Here is a 16,346-nt window from a genome sequence, read left to right as displayed (position 1 = left end):
TTACAATTTATATGTGAATATATAGTAAAGTGTCATTCATTTCTGTGATCAAAGCTGAATTTTCAGCATCATTACTCCAGACTTCAGTGTCACATGATCCTTCATAAATCATTCTAATATGATGATTTGCTGCTCAAGAAACATTTATGATTATTATCAATGTTGGAAACTGTTGAGCGGCTTCATATTTTTGTCGAAACCGGGATATTATTTATTATATATATATATATATATATATATATATATATATATATATATATATATATATATATATATATATATATATATATATATATTTATTTATTTAATTTTTTTTTTTTTTTCAGGATTCTTTGATTAATAGAAAGAATTAGAATTAATTTGTAACATTATAAAAGTCTTTACTATCACATTTGATCAGTCCTTACTGAATAAAAATATTCATTTCTTACAAAAATCTTATTGACCCCAAACTCTTGAAGTGTATATGAGCCGTTCTGCAGAATTGGTTCAAAGTCAGAGTTGAAAAAAAAATTTCATTTTCCACAAATTTTGTATGTATTGTTTTTTGTATGTATAAATTGTTTAACACCTAAAACACACATTTCTAGTAATTGTGCAGTTATTTCTCATATTGTATTTTCAGAAAGTTTTGGAATATTTTTCGTCTCTCCAAATTTGTCACTACCGAAACACAATAATAAATAATTTAATAAGAAGTGTCACATTGACCTATTAAGATTTTGTTTACATCTATCTTGCAAATATATTTTTTGATATTTTTTAATAAAGTTTTCACAGGTAAATCAATAACAATTACAATTTTAACAATATTTCAAGTGTAATTTATGAGATTTGTTGTATTTTTAAATATTTCTTTGTAAAAGTCAAAGTTTATCAAACTGATTTCAAAGTGAAGGATTCATTAGTTTGAATAAACATTGAATCAAACACTATAATAACATCTTAGTTGATCATTCAATATACTTTATTTTTGGCAAAACATCTCGTTTCGGACGTGACTGCACAGTTTCGGTAGTGACAGTAATGTGTTGGTAGTGACCACATCACATGACACAATTTAACTCGCATACTAAAACACTAATGATTTGCAAAATTTAGTTTATTTCCCCCAAATAAATGATTATGAGTTCCTTTTGTCACTACCAAAACAGTCACGACCGAAACATGTGGTGAAGTTTCGGTAGTGACAATTTTAGGCACTTTTGAGCCGCTCAAAGATGATAATCCGCACAAGGTTATCTAGCACAGATCTGAACAGTTGTACACACATAAAAAGTATATTTTATGGAATAACAGCCAAAATAGTTTGCTTAATTGCAGAAAAAGGTGTTTGTTAGTGACGTTCCTTAAAGTTCCACACAGATTTTCAGACTTCTGAACTCATTTAACTCAGAATGATGATCCATCTGCTGTGAAAGAGAGGCTGTGAGAGACACAGGAATATTTCCTGATCAGAAATGTAGAAGTGTGTTAAAATCAGTCTCAGACAATGGACTAAAACACTGTTTCGGTAGTGACATGAAAATGCAGGACACTTTTTTTTTTTTTTTTTTTTTTTTTACATAAAGTTTCATGATTTAAAAATAGAAATATAAAAAATATTTTTTAACTTCACCTTTAAAATAAAAAATAAAATAAAAAATATATTGTAAAAATATTTTCACAAGTTCCAGAAAAGTTGGGACACTGTACAAATTGTGAATAAAACAGGAATGCAATAATTTACAAATATCATAAACTTATATTTTATTCACAATAGAATATAGATAACATATCAAATGTTGAAAGTGAGACATTTTGAAATGTCATGCCAAATATTGGCTCATTTTGGATTTCATGAGAGCTACACATTCCAAAAAAGTTGAGACAGGTAGCAATAAGAGGCCGGAAAAGTTAAATGTACATATAAGGAACAGCTGGAAGACCAATTTGCCACTTATTAAGTCAATTGGCAACATGATTGGGTATAAAAAGAGCCTCTCAGAGTGGCAGTGTCTCTCAGAAGTCAAGATGGGCAGAGGATCACCAATTCCCCCAATGCTGCAGTGAAAAATAGTGGAGCAATATCAGAAAGGAGTTTCTCAGAGAAAAATTGCAAAGAGTTTGAAGTTATCATCATCTACAGTGCATAATATCATCCAAAGATTCAGAGAATCTGGAACAATCTCTGTGCGTAAGGGTCAAGGCCGGAAAACCATACTGGATGCCCGTGATCTTCAGGCCCTTAGACGGCACTGCATCACATACAGGAATGCTACTGTAATGGAAATCACAACATGGGCTCAGGAATACTTCCAGAAAACATTGTCGGTGAACACAATCCACCGTGCCATTCGCTGTTGCCGGCTAAAACTCTATAGGTCAAAAAAGAAGCCATATCTAAACATGATCCAGAAGCGTAGGCGTTTTCTCTGGGCCAAGGCTCATTTAAAATGGACTGTGGCAAAGTGGAAAACTGTTCTGTAGTCAGACGAATCAAAATTTGAAGTTCTTTTTGGAAAACTGGGACGCCATGTCATCCGGACTAAAGAGGACAAGGACAACCCAAGTTGTTATCAGCGCTCAGTTCAGAAGCCTGCATCTCTGATGGTATGGGGTTGCATGAGTGTGTGTGGCATGGGCAGCTTACACATCTGGAAAGGCACCATCAATGCTGAAAGGTATATCCAAGCTCTAGAACAACATATGCTCCCATCCAGACGTTGTCTCTTTCAGGGAAGACCTTGCATTTTCCAACATGACAATGCCAGACCACATACTGCATCAATTACAACATCATGGCTGCGTAGAAGAAGGATCCGGGTACTGAAATGGCCAGCCTGCAGTCCAGATCTTTCACCCATAGAAAACATTTGGCGCATCATAAAGAGGAAGATGCGACAAAGAAGACCTAAGACAGTTGAGCAACTAGAAGCCTGTATTAGACAAGAATGGGACAACATTCCTATTCCTAAACTTGAGCAACTTGTCTCCTCAGTCCCCAGACGTTTGCAGACTGTTATAAAAAGAAGAGGGGATGCCACACAGTGGTAAACATGGCCTTGTCCCAACTTTTTTGAGATGTGTTGATGCCATGAAATTTAAAATCAACTTATTTTTCCCCTTAAAATTATACATTTTCTCAGTTTAAACATTTGATATGTCATCTATGTTGTATTCTGAATAAAATATTGAAATTTGAAACTTCCACATCATTGCATTCTGTTTTATTCACAATTTGTACAGTCTCCCAACTTTTTTGGAATCGCGTTTAAATATTAAGCTTACTGATATTTTAAATTTATCGTGGGATTCAATAGAAGGATCATAGTAAACACCTAAAACTTGAATACTTAAAATGCTTTATAAATGTGTTTTTTGGTTGTGGGACAGCAGTTTGCACCAATTCTGTAGAATGGCCCATATAAAGGTTTGGGAAGGAAGTGATGGAGGATATCTGACATTGTCCTCTGATGATGTCCTGATTCATCAGTGATGAGCAATCGCACTTACCACGTCATACTGAGCTCTAACTCATTTAATATGCAGGCCAGCTATAAAATGTGGAAATTAAATTTTATATATATATAAGCTGCATTGTGGGGAAACCTGTCTAGATGTCATATCTCAAACTGCTGCCATTTATTCTGCAGAGAAAGCATCTCAGCCATTAAAACAAAGCACAAGTTCAAATGTCACACAAACTGCCCTTTAAATCAAATCAGAATGGAGTCACTCGCTGTCTGTCTCTGATATGGAGGTTTGCGACATCATTTATCACAAGGTTCGGTGAATCTAAACAAGACAAATCACAAAAGCTCCGTCTGAAAGCCCTCAAAAACTTTCATTTTACGTGCCTTTGGTTCTTTTCTTCACTTCATTCTGAAGGCCTTATATATGGTTCTTTGTTGATTCAAAAAGTTCTTGATGTTTTGTTAATGGCGCCTCAGATTAGAATATTAATTTCAAGGTTCTTTAAACACCAGAACATGCATGGGTTTCTGTGATTCTCACTGGATCCTTTAGTGATAAATGTACAAGCAGAAAGCAGAAAACTACAAATGAATCCTAACTGTGATAGCTCCAGAAAAACTCTCATCAAAGAAAATCATTAGTGACGAATTTCCATCTCTGGTTTAACTATGACTGTCATCCAGAGATCTGGTCTGATCAGCCGCAGGAAATGAAGTCCTCAGGGGGTCGTTACAAACTCACAGACCACCATCACCAACCCAGAGCCGCTCGGTTCACCGCCGACATGCTGAAGCAAACACAGGTGTAAATACAGACCGCAATATCAACCAATCAGAACATCCTGTAGCAACCACATAGCAACGCACTATAAACACTTGGAACTCCAAAGCAAATGCATAGCAACATCCTGGCAACAGGCTTTGCAAAATCAATGCATTTAATAATGTAATTAATTACAGGAGTTTTATTTTATAGAACCAAGTATATTTTGGTTCTATATTTATGTTGTTAAATTCCATAAAACACACTTAATGTACAGGTATTATCTATAATTTAGTTAACAAAAAAAAAAAAAAAAAAACTTTAATTCAGATTAATGTGTAGCATTTTCAATATATTATATTATAAATTAAACCAAATTATTTTCATAATTTAGTTAAAATAAAATAAAATAAAATATTTAATTAAGATGTATAGTGTTTTATAATATTGTAATATAAATCAAATCAAAATAATTTCACCCCAAAAAAAAAATCACATAGATAATAAATTATTTGTAATATAAAAAATTAAATAAAACCTGTTTTATTATCACTATGGGTTTATCTTGCATTGCAACATTTTTATTTAAAATATGCATTATTGTAATTAAATCAGCATAAATGTACAACTGTCCCATAAATACAGACCAGAATATCAAAGAGCAATGCAACGCACTATAAATACTTGGGACACCATAGCAACTGCATAGCAACACTCTGGCAACAGGCAAAAATCAATGCATTTAATAATGTAATCAATTTTACAATTATTGTTTTATAGAATTGTGCATATTTTGGTTCTATATTTGTGTTAAGTTCCATAAAACACAATTAATGCACAGGTATTATCTATAATAATTTAGTTAACAAAAAACATTTAATTCAGATTAATGTGTAGCATTTTCATAATTATTATATTAAATAATATTAAATTAAACCAAATTATTTTCAGTTAACAAAACATATTTAATTAAGATGTATAGAGTTTTATAATATTGTAATATAAATTAAATAAAAATAATTTCACCCCAAAATCACATGGATAAATAATAAATTATATGAAATATAATTATTTAATTTAAATGAAACCTATTTTATTATCATTATAGGTTCATCTTGCATTGCAACATTATTTTCATGACAATTTTTATTCAAAATATTCATTATTGTAATTAACTCAGCATGAATGTATACAACTGGCCAGCAAATGCAGACCAGAATATTAAAGAGACCACATAGCAACACACTATAAACACTTGGTGCATCATAGCAACACCCTAGCGACAGGCTTTGCATGAGCGCAAGCACAAAAATCAATGCATTTATTAATGCAATCATATATACAATTGATATTTTGTTTCTATATTTATGTTGTTAAGATCCAGACTGTAATATCGCGACCCGAGATGACCTGTTGTACTGTACGCTGACCTGAATACAGTGCAGGTGGAGAAATATTGTGCAGTGATATTAGATTAGCAGACCTGCAGAATTCTATAATACAATTGACAGATGCTTCTGTAATGACCCTGATTCAACACACATCACGTCATACCTTTCTCAATCTAATGAAGACATCCAATTAGACCGTCTTTACCCGCCCTGACCTCTGAAACATGAGCATCTGACTTCCAAAAGGTGAACATTTCAAATATTTGAAGTCACAGTAAATCACTGGAGTGAATGACGTTTAAAAAAAAAAAAATGAGTCAGCAATAATGCATCTTTCCGAGAAACCCAATTTATGTTTGGCCACCAGATCACCATCCATTTGGGTGTATCCCAGCGGGACCGGCGTGACGCAGGACAGACGCGGAGGGATCTTCAGGAAAGTGAATAATCAGGTGTATAAAAGCGAGCGGTCAGGAGAAAGAGAGACAGAGCTGAGGAAACTACAGGTGGACAGAGATCATATACAGCCGACCGGACCACTGAAAACATCCTGACTGTGAGGTATTTCAATCTTTGATGTTATTACCATTATATTGTTGGATAAAAGCAAACTTTTTACATTTATAGTAGTTTGGGTAAGCCCTAAAACATGTTTGGGTCAAATATGGACCATTGGTTTGAATTAGTTCAAATTTAAAAATGCATTTGTTACTCCAAGTTAAAAAGTGCTTAAAATGGCAACTAGATCTAGAGATGCATTTTCCCTTGTTTGTTTGTCTATATAATTTTAATATAAAATCTTAATATGGAGGGAAAAAAAGACAAAAATGCAAAAAGAAAAGCACTCACAGCTGATAAGTGGTTGTGAATATGTTTGTTCTGACCTGAAGATCAGCAGAAGTCATGTGTTCACTGAGCAGCTGTCAGACGCTCCTCCTGATGGCCGTCTGCGGGGTCTTCTGCTGCCGGACTCTCGCGCTGCCGGCCATCTCTGCGTATCCTGACATCAGGTGAGACATAAAACAATATTCATCTACAGGAATTAGCTGTAATTTAGTTGAAAAAATGTGTTATAGATTTTTTAAATTAAGATTAATGCATAGTGTTTTCATTATATTGTATTGTAAATTAAATCAAATTAATTGCACCACAGAATAATATATATATATTTTTTTTTAAATATAGACTATAAATCCTTTAAATACAATTTTATTATCATTATGGGTTCATTTTCCATTGTGACAATTTTTTATTCAAAATTTGCATTATTGTAACTGAATCAGTATATATTTATAATATATTTAAAAATATTTTTATATTTATTTAAATATATATTAAAACTAAAATTAAACCTTTTATCATCATTATGGGTTCATTTTGCGTTGTGACATTATTTCAAATATTTTGTTGCATTACTGTAAATGAATCAGAATTTTATAAATTTATTATATATAATTCCTGAATTTTTAATTATATATATAAAATTTGTTTTTATTGCTATTTAATTGTATTATTTTTTATTTTAATTAATTTTGTGAAATACAAGTAGAATTTAGCTAGTTTTCTTTTAAAAACGTTTCTTTTAACATTTGCTTTTTTATAATTGTATTTTTGTTTATATAATTGTATTTTTGTTTCTTATATATATATATATATATATATATATATATATATATATATATATATATATATATATATATATATATATATATATATATATATATATATATATATATATACACATACACACACACACACACATTATAGAATTTATGAATTTGGGAATGTTGAATATATTTATATATAGAAATTATACAGAAATTATAATTTATAGAAATAATTTATATAATTTATTATAAATATATAGAAGTTATAATTTATTTAAATATATATTAATGCACATTCATTCAAATAAAACGTTTTGTTATAATTATGTGTTCATTTTGCATTGTGACGTTAACTGGCATGAAAATAAAGCTACAATGCAATTTTATATTACTCATAAGTATCATATACATATGAAATGCATGTGTGTGAAATATATATATATATATATATATATTATACACACACACAAAATCACATATATATTTCAATTCATACACATAAAATTCACTGCAATGATCAGTTCCTAAACAATCTTATTTTCCTCATGTAAAAGTACATCATTTGTATTTTGCATCTTAATTGTTTACAGACCAGGCGCTCTTGATGAAGACAGAGAGGACGACTGGACGAGAGACGCGTCGCTGCAGGACCTCGAGGCGTATAAACTCCTGTATGAACTCGCAAACAACATCGAGAGGTGCGTGGAGTTAGAAACCGCTTCATTTACTCTCTCGTAAAACATTATAGAGCCATTTTCAGAGGAAAGACTAAAGCTGTAAACGTGATGATGATCTTGCGTGGGGACAAACAGCTTTGAGTTTACGAGAAGACCATCTTACAATCCAATAAAAAGCATTTTTTTTTATATCTGTATTCCTTTCAGACCATCCAGACACGCTGACGGGCTGTTCACGAGCGGATACAGCAAACTGCTCGGACAACTGTCTGCTAAAGAATACCTGGAGTCTTTACTCGCAAAGAGAGTCGGGTAAAGATTAAAACACTGGATGAATGTGCCAAACATCACATGATAATGTGGCATCTGTTGTGACGCTGATTCAATGAAGCTGATAATAATGATTTTCCTGCAGTGATGAGCTGGATGTGGAGCAGATGCCTGTGAAACGTCATTCAGACGCCGTCTTCACCGACAACTACAGCCGCTACCGCAAACAGATGGCGGCCAAGAAATACCTCAACTCAGTTCTGGCCGGGAAAAGGAGGTACGACTCAAAAAGGAGGCAAGAGTCGCTATTGATAGTGCGATAAAACATCACAAAGGCTACAAGAAACCACCGGCAATTTTTTCCCATCTGAATGCATTTTGTTTTTAATTATAGCAAGTTTATGATCTCTTATGATCTCTGGTTTAGGTGATGCACTCACGCTCAAACGCTGCCTGTGCTCTTCAACATGTAAGTGCACTCATAGATCATGCCGTCCCCTTCTTAAATCACACATAAAAGTTGTCAAATGGAATAAATTACGGTTGTTTCTGTAGGTGACACGGACGGCACAGCTTCAAGACTTCGCCATCATTATATATTCAAGCTTACACAATCTATTATGGGCTGAGATTGAATTAACGGCACTAAACGCAACACAGACTGAACCAAGCACGTCAGACTCTTGTGTCCTCGCGTGAACGACGCGTCCGGTTTGCTGTTGGCTGGAATAATGCTGTTATGTCTATAGAAATCTATTTTGACTGCAGTCATTCTTGATAACTGAAATCAAACCAATAAAAATGATCATGTTTGTAAAAACAGTTTTGTCTGCCACTGTCATTCCTTTACTCTGTCATGAAATAACCAGAAAAATCTCTGTTGGATGCGATTCTTTAAGGGGCCGTTTATACGACACCATTTTTAACTTAAAACGGAAAACTTTTTAAGCGTTTTAGTCGTTCATTTACATGGGGGCCTGAAAACACAAACTTTTGAAAACAGGTTTCAAAGTGCAAGTTTTTGAAAATTATATCGTTATCTCCATAAAAAGTAATAAATAAATAAATAAATCATGAATTTGTGACATCGCCATCTACTGGCCTGGCAGCAGAATACAGCATTTTTAGTTGTTTTCGCAGATATACAGTATGTGAACGAGATCATTTTTACAACGTTGTCGTCTGTATGCGAAAAACTCAAAAGGAAAAGCTTTTACGTTTTTTTTTTAATCTTCATTTATCTATATTCAGACTGAATAATAGTAAGTTTTAATTTAGGAACTGTTTACATGACACCGTTTTCAACTAAAACGAAAAACATTTTATGTGTTTTGACTGTTTAATTACACAACAAAGGCGTTTTGGGGGCCTAAAAATGCAAACTTTTTGCATTTTTCAGAGTGAAACTACAAAGTTTTTGAAAACGATACCATTATCGTCTCCATGTAAGCTAAAAAAATGTCACATTTTTAAAACGTCATGCACATACGTGTTACATGTTCAGTCTTTAGGCATGTGAAAAAAAAAAAAGTCTATAGGCATGTAGTGTTTGTTAACCAACTGACGTCGCCATCTACTGTCCGGACAGCAGAATACAGCAATTTTAGTTGTTTTCACGGATATGTATGAACAAGATCGTTTTGACAACGTTGTATGAATGTGAAAAACTCAAAGGAAAAGCTTTTCCATTTTTAGCACATTGTTGTCCTGTAAATGTAACCTGAATCCATTTATCTATGTTCAAACTGAATAATACTAAGTTGTTTTCATTGTTTTCAACTAAAAACGGAAAACTTTTTATGTGTTTTGACTGTTTATTTAAACGACAACGGCGTTTTGATGGCATGAAAACAAACTTTTCAAAATGGGTTTCAAAATGTAAGGTTTTGAAAACGATACCGTTGTCGTCTACATGTAAACTAAAAAAAATTGCAAATTTGTGAAACGGTGACGTCACGCACATAAGTGTTCAGTCTATAGGCACGTAAAAAAAAAGTCTATATGCCTTATGCCTATATTGTTATATGCCTATAAGAATTTCAAATTTGTGAAACAGTGGTGTCATGCATATACGTGTAACATGTTCAGTCTATAGACGTGAAAAAAAAAGGTCTATAGGCGTGTAGTCTTTCTTAACAAAGTGACATCGCCATCTACTGGCCTGGCAGCAGAATACAGCATTTTTAGTTGTTTTCGTGGATATGTATGAATGGAATGATTTTTACAACGTTGTCGTCTGTATGCGAAAAACTCAAAAGGAAAAGCTTTTCTGTTTTTAGTACATTGTTGTCATGTAAACATACCCTACCTAAATCCATTTATCTATATTCAGGTTTTAAGGTGCAAATTTATGAAAACTAAGAAAAATTTCAAATTTGTGAAACAGTGGTGTCATGCATATACGTGTTACATGTTCAGTCTATAGACGTGAAAAAAAAAAGGTCTATAGGCGTGTAGTCTTTCTTAACAAAGTGACATCGCCATCTACTGGCCTGGCAGCAGAATACAGCATTTTTAGTTGTTTTCGTGGATATGTATGAATGGAATGATTTTTACAACGTTGTCGTCTGTATGCGAAAAACTCAAAAGGAAAAGCTTTTCTGTTTTTAGTACATTGTTGTCATGTAAACATACCCTATCTAAATCCATTTATCTATATTCAGGTTTTAAAGTGCAAATTTATGAAAACGATACCTTTATTGTCTCCATGTAAACTAAGAAAAATTTCAAATTTGTGAAACGGTGATGTCATGCGCATACGTGTTACATGTTCAGTCTATAGGCATGTAGTGTTTGTTAACCAACTGACGTCGCCATCTACTGGCCGGACAGCAGAATACAGCAATTTTAGTTGTTTTCACGGATATGTATGAACAAGATCGTTTTGACAACATTGTTGTATGAATGTGAAAAACTCAAAAGGAAAAGCTTTTCCATTTCTAGCACATCGTTGTCCTGTAAAAGTAACCTAAATCCATTTATCTATGTTCAAACTGAATAATACTAAGTTGTTTTCATTGTTTTCAACTAAAAACGGAAAACTTTTTGTGTTTTGACTGTTAGACGACAACGGCGTTTTGATGGCATGAAAACAAACTTGTAAGGTTTTGAAAACGATACCGTTGTCGTCTACATGTAAACTAAAACAAAATTGCAAATTTGTGAAACAGTGACGTCACGCACATAAGTGTTCAGTCTATAGGCACGTAAAAAAAAAAAGTCTATAGGCGTGTAGTGTTTCTTAACAAAGTGACATCGCCATCTACTGGCCTGGCAGCAGAATACAGCATTTTTAGCCAGGTTTTTTTTTCACGGATATATGTGAATGGGATCTGTTGTCTGTATGTGAAAAACTTTTCCGTTTTTAGTACATTGTTGTGGTGTAAACATACCCTAAATCCATGTTCAGACTGAATAATAGTAAGTTTTCATTTAGTATGGACTTTTTTGTGACTTTTTTTTTCTCGTAATAATGACTTTTTTTCCAATGGTTGGAAAGAATTATGTTCCATACAGACTCCATCCTAATCTTTATTTATTTTCTGAATTACTTTATTTATTTTCTGAATTAGAAGCAAACATTTTGTACAAACAAGAGTACATATCACTAAACGTACAGAAAAAAAAAAAAAAAAAAAAATTATATATATATATATATATATATATATATATATATATATATATATATATATATATATATATATATATATATATATATATATATATATAAAATGTTGAGAATAAACTCGTTAAATTACGACATTTTATCTTGACTTTCTCGAAATTTAACGACATTTTTCTCATAATTTAACGAATTCGTTCTCGTAATTTAACGACTTTTTTCTCGTAATTTAATGACTTTATTCTCAACATTTTATCTCGACCTTTTTCTCAATTTAACGAGTTTTTTCTCAACATTTTATTTTGACTTTTTTCCCTAAATTTAACGAGTTTCTCGAAATTTAACAACTTTAATCAAGATGGTTTTATTTTTTTTTATTATTGCTTGGCCCTAATCCTCTTCCATATTTTTATATATATATATATATATATATATATATATATATATATATATATATATATATATATATATATACATATACACACACTATTATTATTATTATTATTATAATATAATATAATATATTATATTATTATATATAAAGAGAAAAACATTGTGCATGCTTTCAAGTTTCAAGTACTTGTAGATATTGTTTCCAAAAACATTTTATGTCAGTTTTAAATAGTTCAAACATGGGCATTTTTTCAAACCATTTGACATTATTCTAGTGTTATTTTAGCATCATTGGGATACTATTATTGATTTTATTAATATTTTGACTCAGTTATTATATTTATATTTTCAGTTTTGATTTTAATTTCAGTTAGTTTTAGTAATTTTGTTGTTTTTGTCATTTTTTAAATTTGTGATTAGGTTAAAATTTGGGGGACAAACCATGGGGAAATTTGAGCTGTGGTGCATGGTTAAGATATCTCTGGATTACAGTCAGGACACTTTCCAAAGGGGAAATTTGAACTGCGTTGCATAGATAAGATATCTCCGGAAGGGGGATTAGGGCTGTGTGGCGCAGTTTGAGGTGTCTTGGCAAAAGGGGAGATTGAGACTTTGTTTATCAGTTTGAAGTGCCTTAACAGGTAAGCAGTCCTGTCATGTGAGGAAGATCCATTCAGATCCACTGATGGATAGATCCGTTTAGATCCACTCTGACAGACAACAACAACAACAAAAACTCCCTAAGACTTCCTAGCTCATCCATCCAGATAGCAAAATTCTCTGTTTTTACTGTTATTTCTATTCCTTATGTTCTATTTTTATTATTCTTCTCTATGTAAAGCACTTTGAATTACCATTGTGTATGAAATGTGCTATACAAATAAAATTGCCTTGCCTTTATAGAGTCAAAGTTTTATATATTATATAAATGAATAAATGACAGAATTGTCATTTTTGGATGAACTATCCCTTTAACTATAATAATTTACAGTATAGTTATACCCCAAGCTTTATTATTTACTCATGACCAGCAGAGGGCAACAAATCACCAAATATCTGCAGCTGTTTTTGGAAGAGCATCTTTCCACTCTACTACACACTAGAGATTGCATAGGCACATTTTCCAGCATGCATGGAACAAACTATCTGCACAAACTTAAGATAAATATTGCAACTTTTTAAATTTTCAATCTTTTTTCAATCTTGACATGGGGGTGAGGAAATTATCAGGACATTTTAACTCTGAAGTGAACTAAATGTGCATATAAATTTGGGACACAACTCATCTCATCAACTTCCTGCAGTCAGCAAAAGATATGCAGTGCAAAACGCCACGTTTCCTGTGGTGTCACGCGTCTTTGAATCCAGCGCATGTAATCATTTTCACCAAGCGACTACCCTATAGCAACTGCTCGTCCAAATGACATTAAATCACATCAGGTTTTTAAGCTGCAGCTGATGCTTTATAGGCAGACACAGGTCAGTCTGTGCATCTAACGATGAGCAGACGAAAAGCAGGACATCCTCTCAGCTCACACTGACCTTTGACCCCATAGTGATTAGGCTACTTTAAAACATAAACACGCTGATAATTGTGGTCAGCTCTCACTCATTGAGAGCATTCTTTCAGATAAGACCCGATGGTCTTTGAACTTCTGCCGTTCAAACACAAGCACAGCTGTTGCAGGTAGGGCTGCTTTCCATTTATACTCTGTATATTAGTCGGCATTTTACGTTTTGAGTGTGTCGATACACCGTCTACAGTGAACAGAGCATTCTGGGTTGATGATTGATAGAATACCAATAATTATGTAATATATTTAAGCTGATAACCAGTGAAATAAGCAATATTTGCCACCTTAAACTGTTTTCTTGTTTCTTTCTTAATATAATGTCAAATAGTTACATTTATCAATGTTAACTGTGAGGCCTATAATAGAATACTGAAATATATCAAATGTTAAATGTAATATTAATTATTATCATCATCATCATCATTAATGGCTTCGATCACTTTGTTTTGTGCGACTATTAAGCTTAAAATGCTACACATATGTTCAAAATTAAGTATTTCATCATGATATTCCACAACAGAACAGACTGAATGAAGGTCTAATTAATTTGGCATAAATGGTTAATCAATATGACTGATAATCACACCCTTTATGGGTGGTTAATGATTCTCTAAACTATCAGCGTTGCATCTGGGGCAGAAAGCACTCGTTGAAACTTATTGATTGGTTTGCTTTGCTTTTTAAGTGAAATCCTTCCTTTTTCTTCATTGTGATGCCATCCCATTCCTCATTTACTCATTTTTAATGTGCTGATCTGTAGTCATTCTGTAGATCGTCATTGGCTGATTAAACATCTAATGTTTTATTAAATAAAGATTTTTTCTGTAATTAAAACTGTTCACTGTAATCATACAGATCATGGCTGGTGTGTGTTATCGCACAGGCGGCTAATACTTGGTTTCTTTAAGAGAGCAGCAAAAATTTGACATTGGCATGACAGAAAAAGGCATGTACCCGCAAAAAAAATGTTGCGTAATAGTGAAGAGTGCTTTAGTCAGAGCAGACGTCTGTCTGTGTGACGCTCAGGCTGAAAGTTCGCTGAAGTTGGTGTATGAAGTTTGAAGGATCAACAAATCTTAACAGCTCTGAAACTGTTCAGAAAAGGTAAGAGCAGAGTACTTTCTGACTGATTTTGTTTCAGTGTATATACTGTGCTGTCGCTTCACTAACTAACTTCAGTACTGGATGTGTCAACACAGAAATATTTAATCATACAAAACCGGCAAAATGACGTGTCAGTTTCAGTTAAAGGATCTGAAATCTCACTTCAAATCGTATTTGACCCTGAAATCTGAAATGATCTAAAGTGGCTTTGAGTATTGTGAAAAGCACTATAAAATAGGAAAAAAATTAATTATATTTTGCTTAAGTTATAAGATCATTTAGAACAATTGAGTTTATATATATTATATTATATATATATATATATATATATATATATATATATATATATATATATATATATATATATATATATATATATATATATATATACAGTACAGTCCAAAAGTTTGGAACCACTAAGATTTTTAATGTTTTTAAAAGAAGTTTCGTCTGCTCACCAAGGCTACATTTATTTAATTAAAAATACAGTAAAAAACAGTAATATTGTGAAATATTATTACAATTTAAAATAACTGTTTTCTATTTGAATATATTTGACAAAGTAATTTATTCCTGTGATCAAAGCTGAATTTTCAGCATCGTTACTCCAGTCTTCAGTGTCACATGATCCTTCAGAAATCATTCTAATATGCTGATCTGCTGCTCAAGAAACATTTAATGTGTACAATTGTACAAAATATTTGTGTACAATATTTTTTTTTCAGGATTATTTGATGAATAGAAAGTTCAAAAGAACAGTGTTTATCTGAAATCTAATCTTTTGTAACATTATAAATGTCTTTACTGCCACTTTTGATTGATTTAATGCATCCTTGCTGAATAAAAGTATTCATTTCTTTAATTTCTTTTCAAAAAAATAAAAATAAAAATTCTTACTGACCCCAAACTTTTGAACGGTAGTGTATAATGCTACAGAAGCTTTGTATTTCAGATAAATGCTGTTCTTTTGAACTTTCTATTCATCAAGGAATCCTGAAAAAAAGTACACAACTGTTTTCAACATTGAAAATAATCATAAATGTTTATTGAGCAGCAAATCAGCATATTAGAATGATTTCTGAAGGATCATGTGACACTGAAGACTGGAGTAATGATGCTGAAAATTCAGCTTTGATCACAGGAATAAATTACTTTGTCAAATATATTTAAATAGTACACAGTTATTTTAAATTGTAATAATATTTCACAATATTACTGTTTTTTACTGTATTTTTAATTAAATAAATGTAGCCTTGGTGAGCAGACGAAACTTATTTTAAAAACATAAAAAATCTTAGTGGTTCCAAACTTTTGGACTGGACTGTACTGATTATATAATATATATATATATATATATATATATATATATATATATATATATATATATATATATATATATATATATATAAAGTAAGATTATTTTAAAGACATTTAACAAATCCTCCGCCTCTAATTCACAGTAAAAACAAATCTTAATTGTCATGAAAATA

At 31.9% G+C, this 16,346-nt stretch overlaps 2 protein-coding genes and 1 long non-coding RNA gene across 5 annotated transcripts in view; 2 read left to right on the top strand and 1 right to left on the bottom strand.

Moving 5' to 3' along the window:
* Positions 1-3,460: 3,460 nt before the first annotated feature.
* LOC125256384 overlaps positions 3,461-16,346 on the bottom strand; it is a 21,846-nt gene continuing 8,960 nt past the window's right edge. Inside the window, exons 2-3 of the long non-coding RNA XR_007182105.1 lie at positions 6,494-6,609; positions 3,461-4,243 (exon numbers count right to left, since the gene is read on the bottom strand). This is a non-coding gene — a long non-coding RNA (uncharacterized LOC125256384). The remainder of the gene's footprint in view (positions 4,244-6,493; positions 6,610-16,346) is intronic.
* Positions 6,506-8,978, top strand: vipb (vasoactive intestinal peptide b). Of its 2 annotated transcripts, XM_048172356.1 has the most exons (6): positions 6,506-6,619; positions 7,807-7,914; positions 8,101-8,205; positions 8,309-8,440; positions 8,591-8,632; positions 8,719-8,978. In XM_048172356.1, the coding sequence occupies exons 1-5, from the start codon at positions 6,513-6,515 to the stop codon at positions 8,592-8,594; spliced, it is 456 nt and encodes a 151-aa protein (XP_048028313.1). In that variant the 5' UTR covers positions 6,506-6,512; the 3' UTR covers positions 8,595-8,632; positions 8,719-8,978. The 2 variants fall into 2 exon arrangements, 1 of the variants encoding a protein (XP_048028313.1); XR_007182104.1 differs by having other exon boundaries at positions 8,309-8,632.
* The window catches only part of slc29a1b (solute carrier family 29 member 1b), a 22,106-nt gene continuing 19,480 nt past the window's right edge, over positions 13,721-16,346 (top strand). Inside the window, exon 1 of one of the 2 annotated variants that reach the window (XM_048172354.1) lies at positions 13,721-13,865. The gene's annotated coding sequence lies outside the window, so the exon portion shown is untranslated. Of the gene's footprint in view, positions 13,866-14,629; positions 14,857-16,346 lie in introns of those variants that run through there. The other variant, XM_048172353.1, reaches the window with a different exon arrangement.

Source organism: Megalobrama amblycephala, linkage group LG21 (assembly GCF_018812025.1).
Source record: "Megalobrama amblycephala isolate DHTTF-2021 linkage group LG21, ASM1881202v1, whole genome shotgun sequence".
In the NCBI taxonomy this organism is placed as follows: domain Eukaryota; kingdom Metazoa; phylum Chordata; class Actinopteri; order Cypriniformes; family Xenocyprididae; genus Megalobrama; species Megalobrama amblycephala.
Note: the sequence above shows the minus strand (reverse complement) of the source record. Positions and strands in the feature narration are given on the sequence as shown.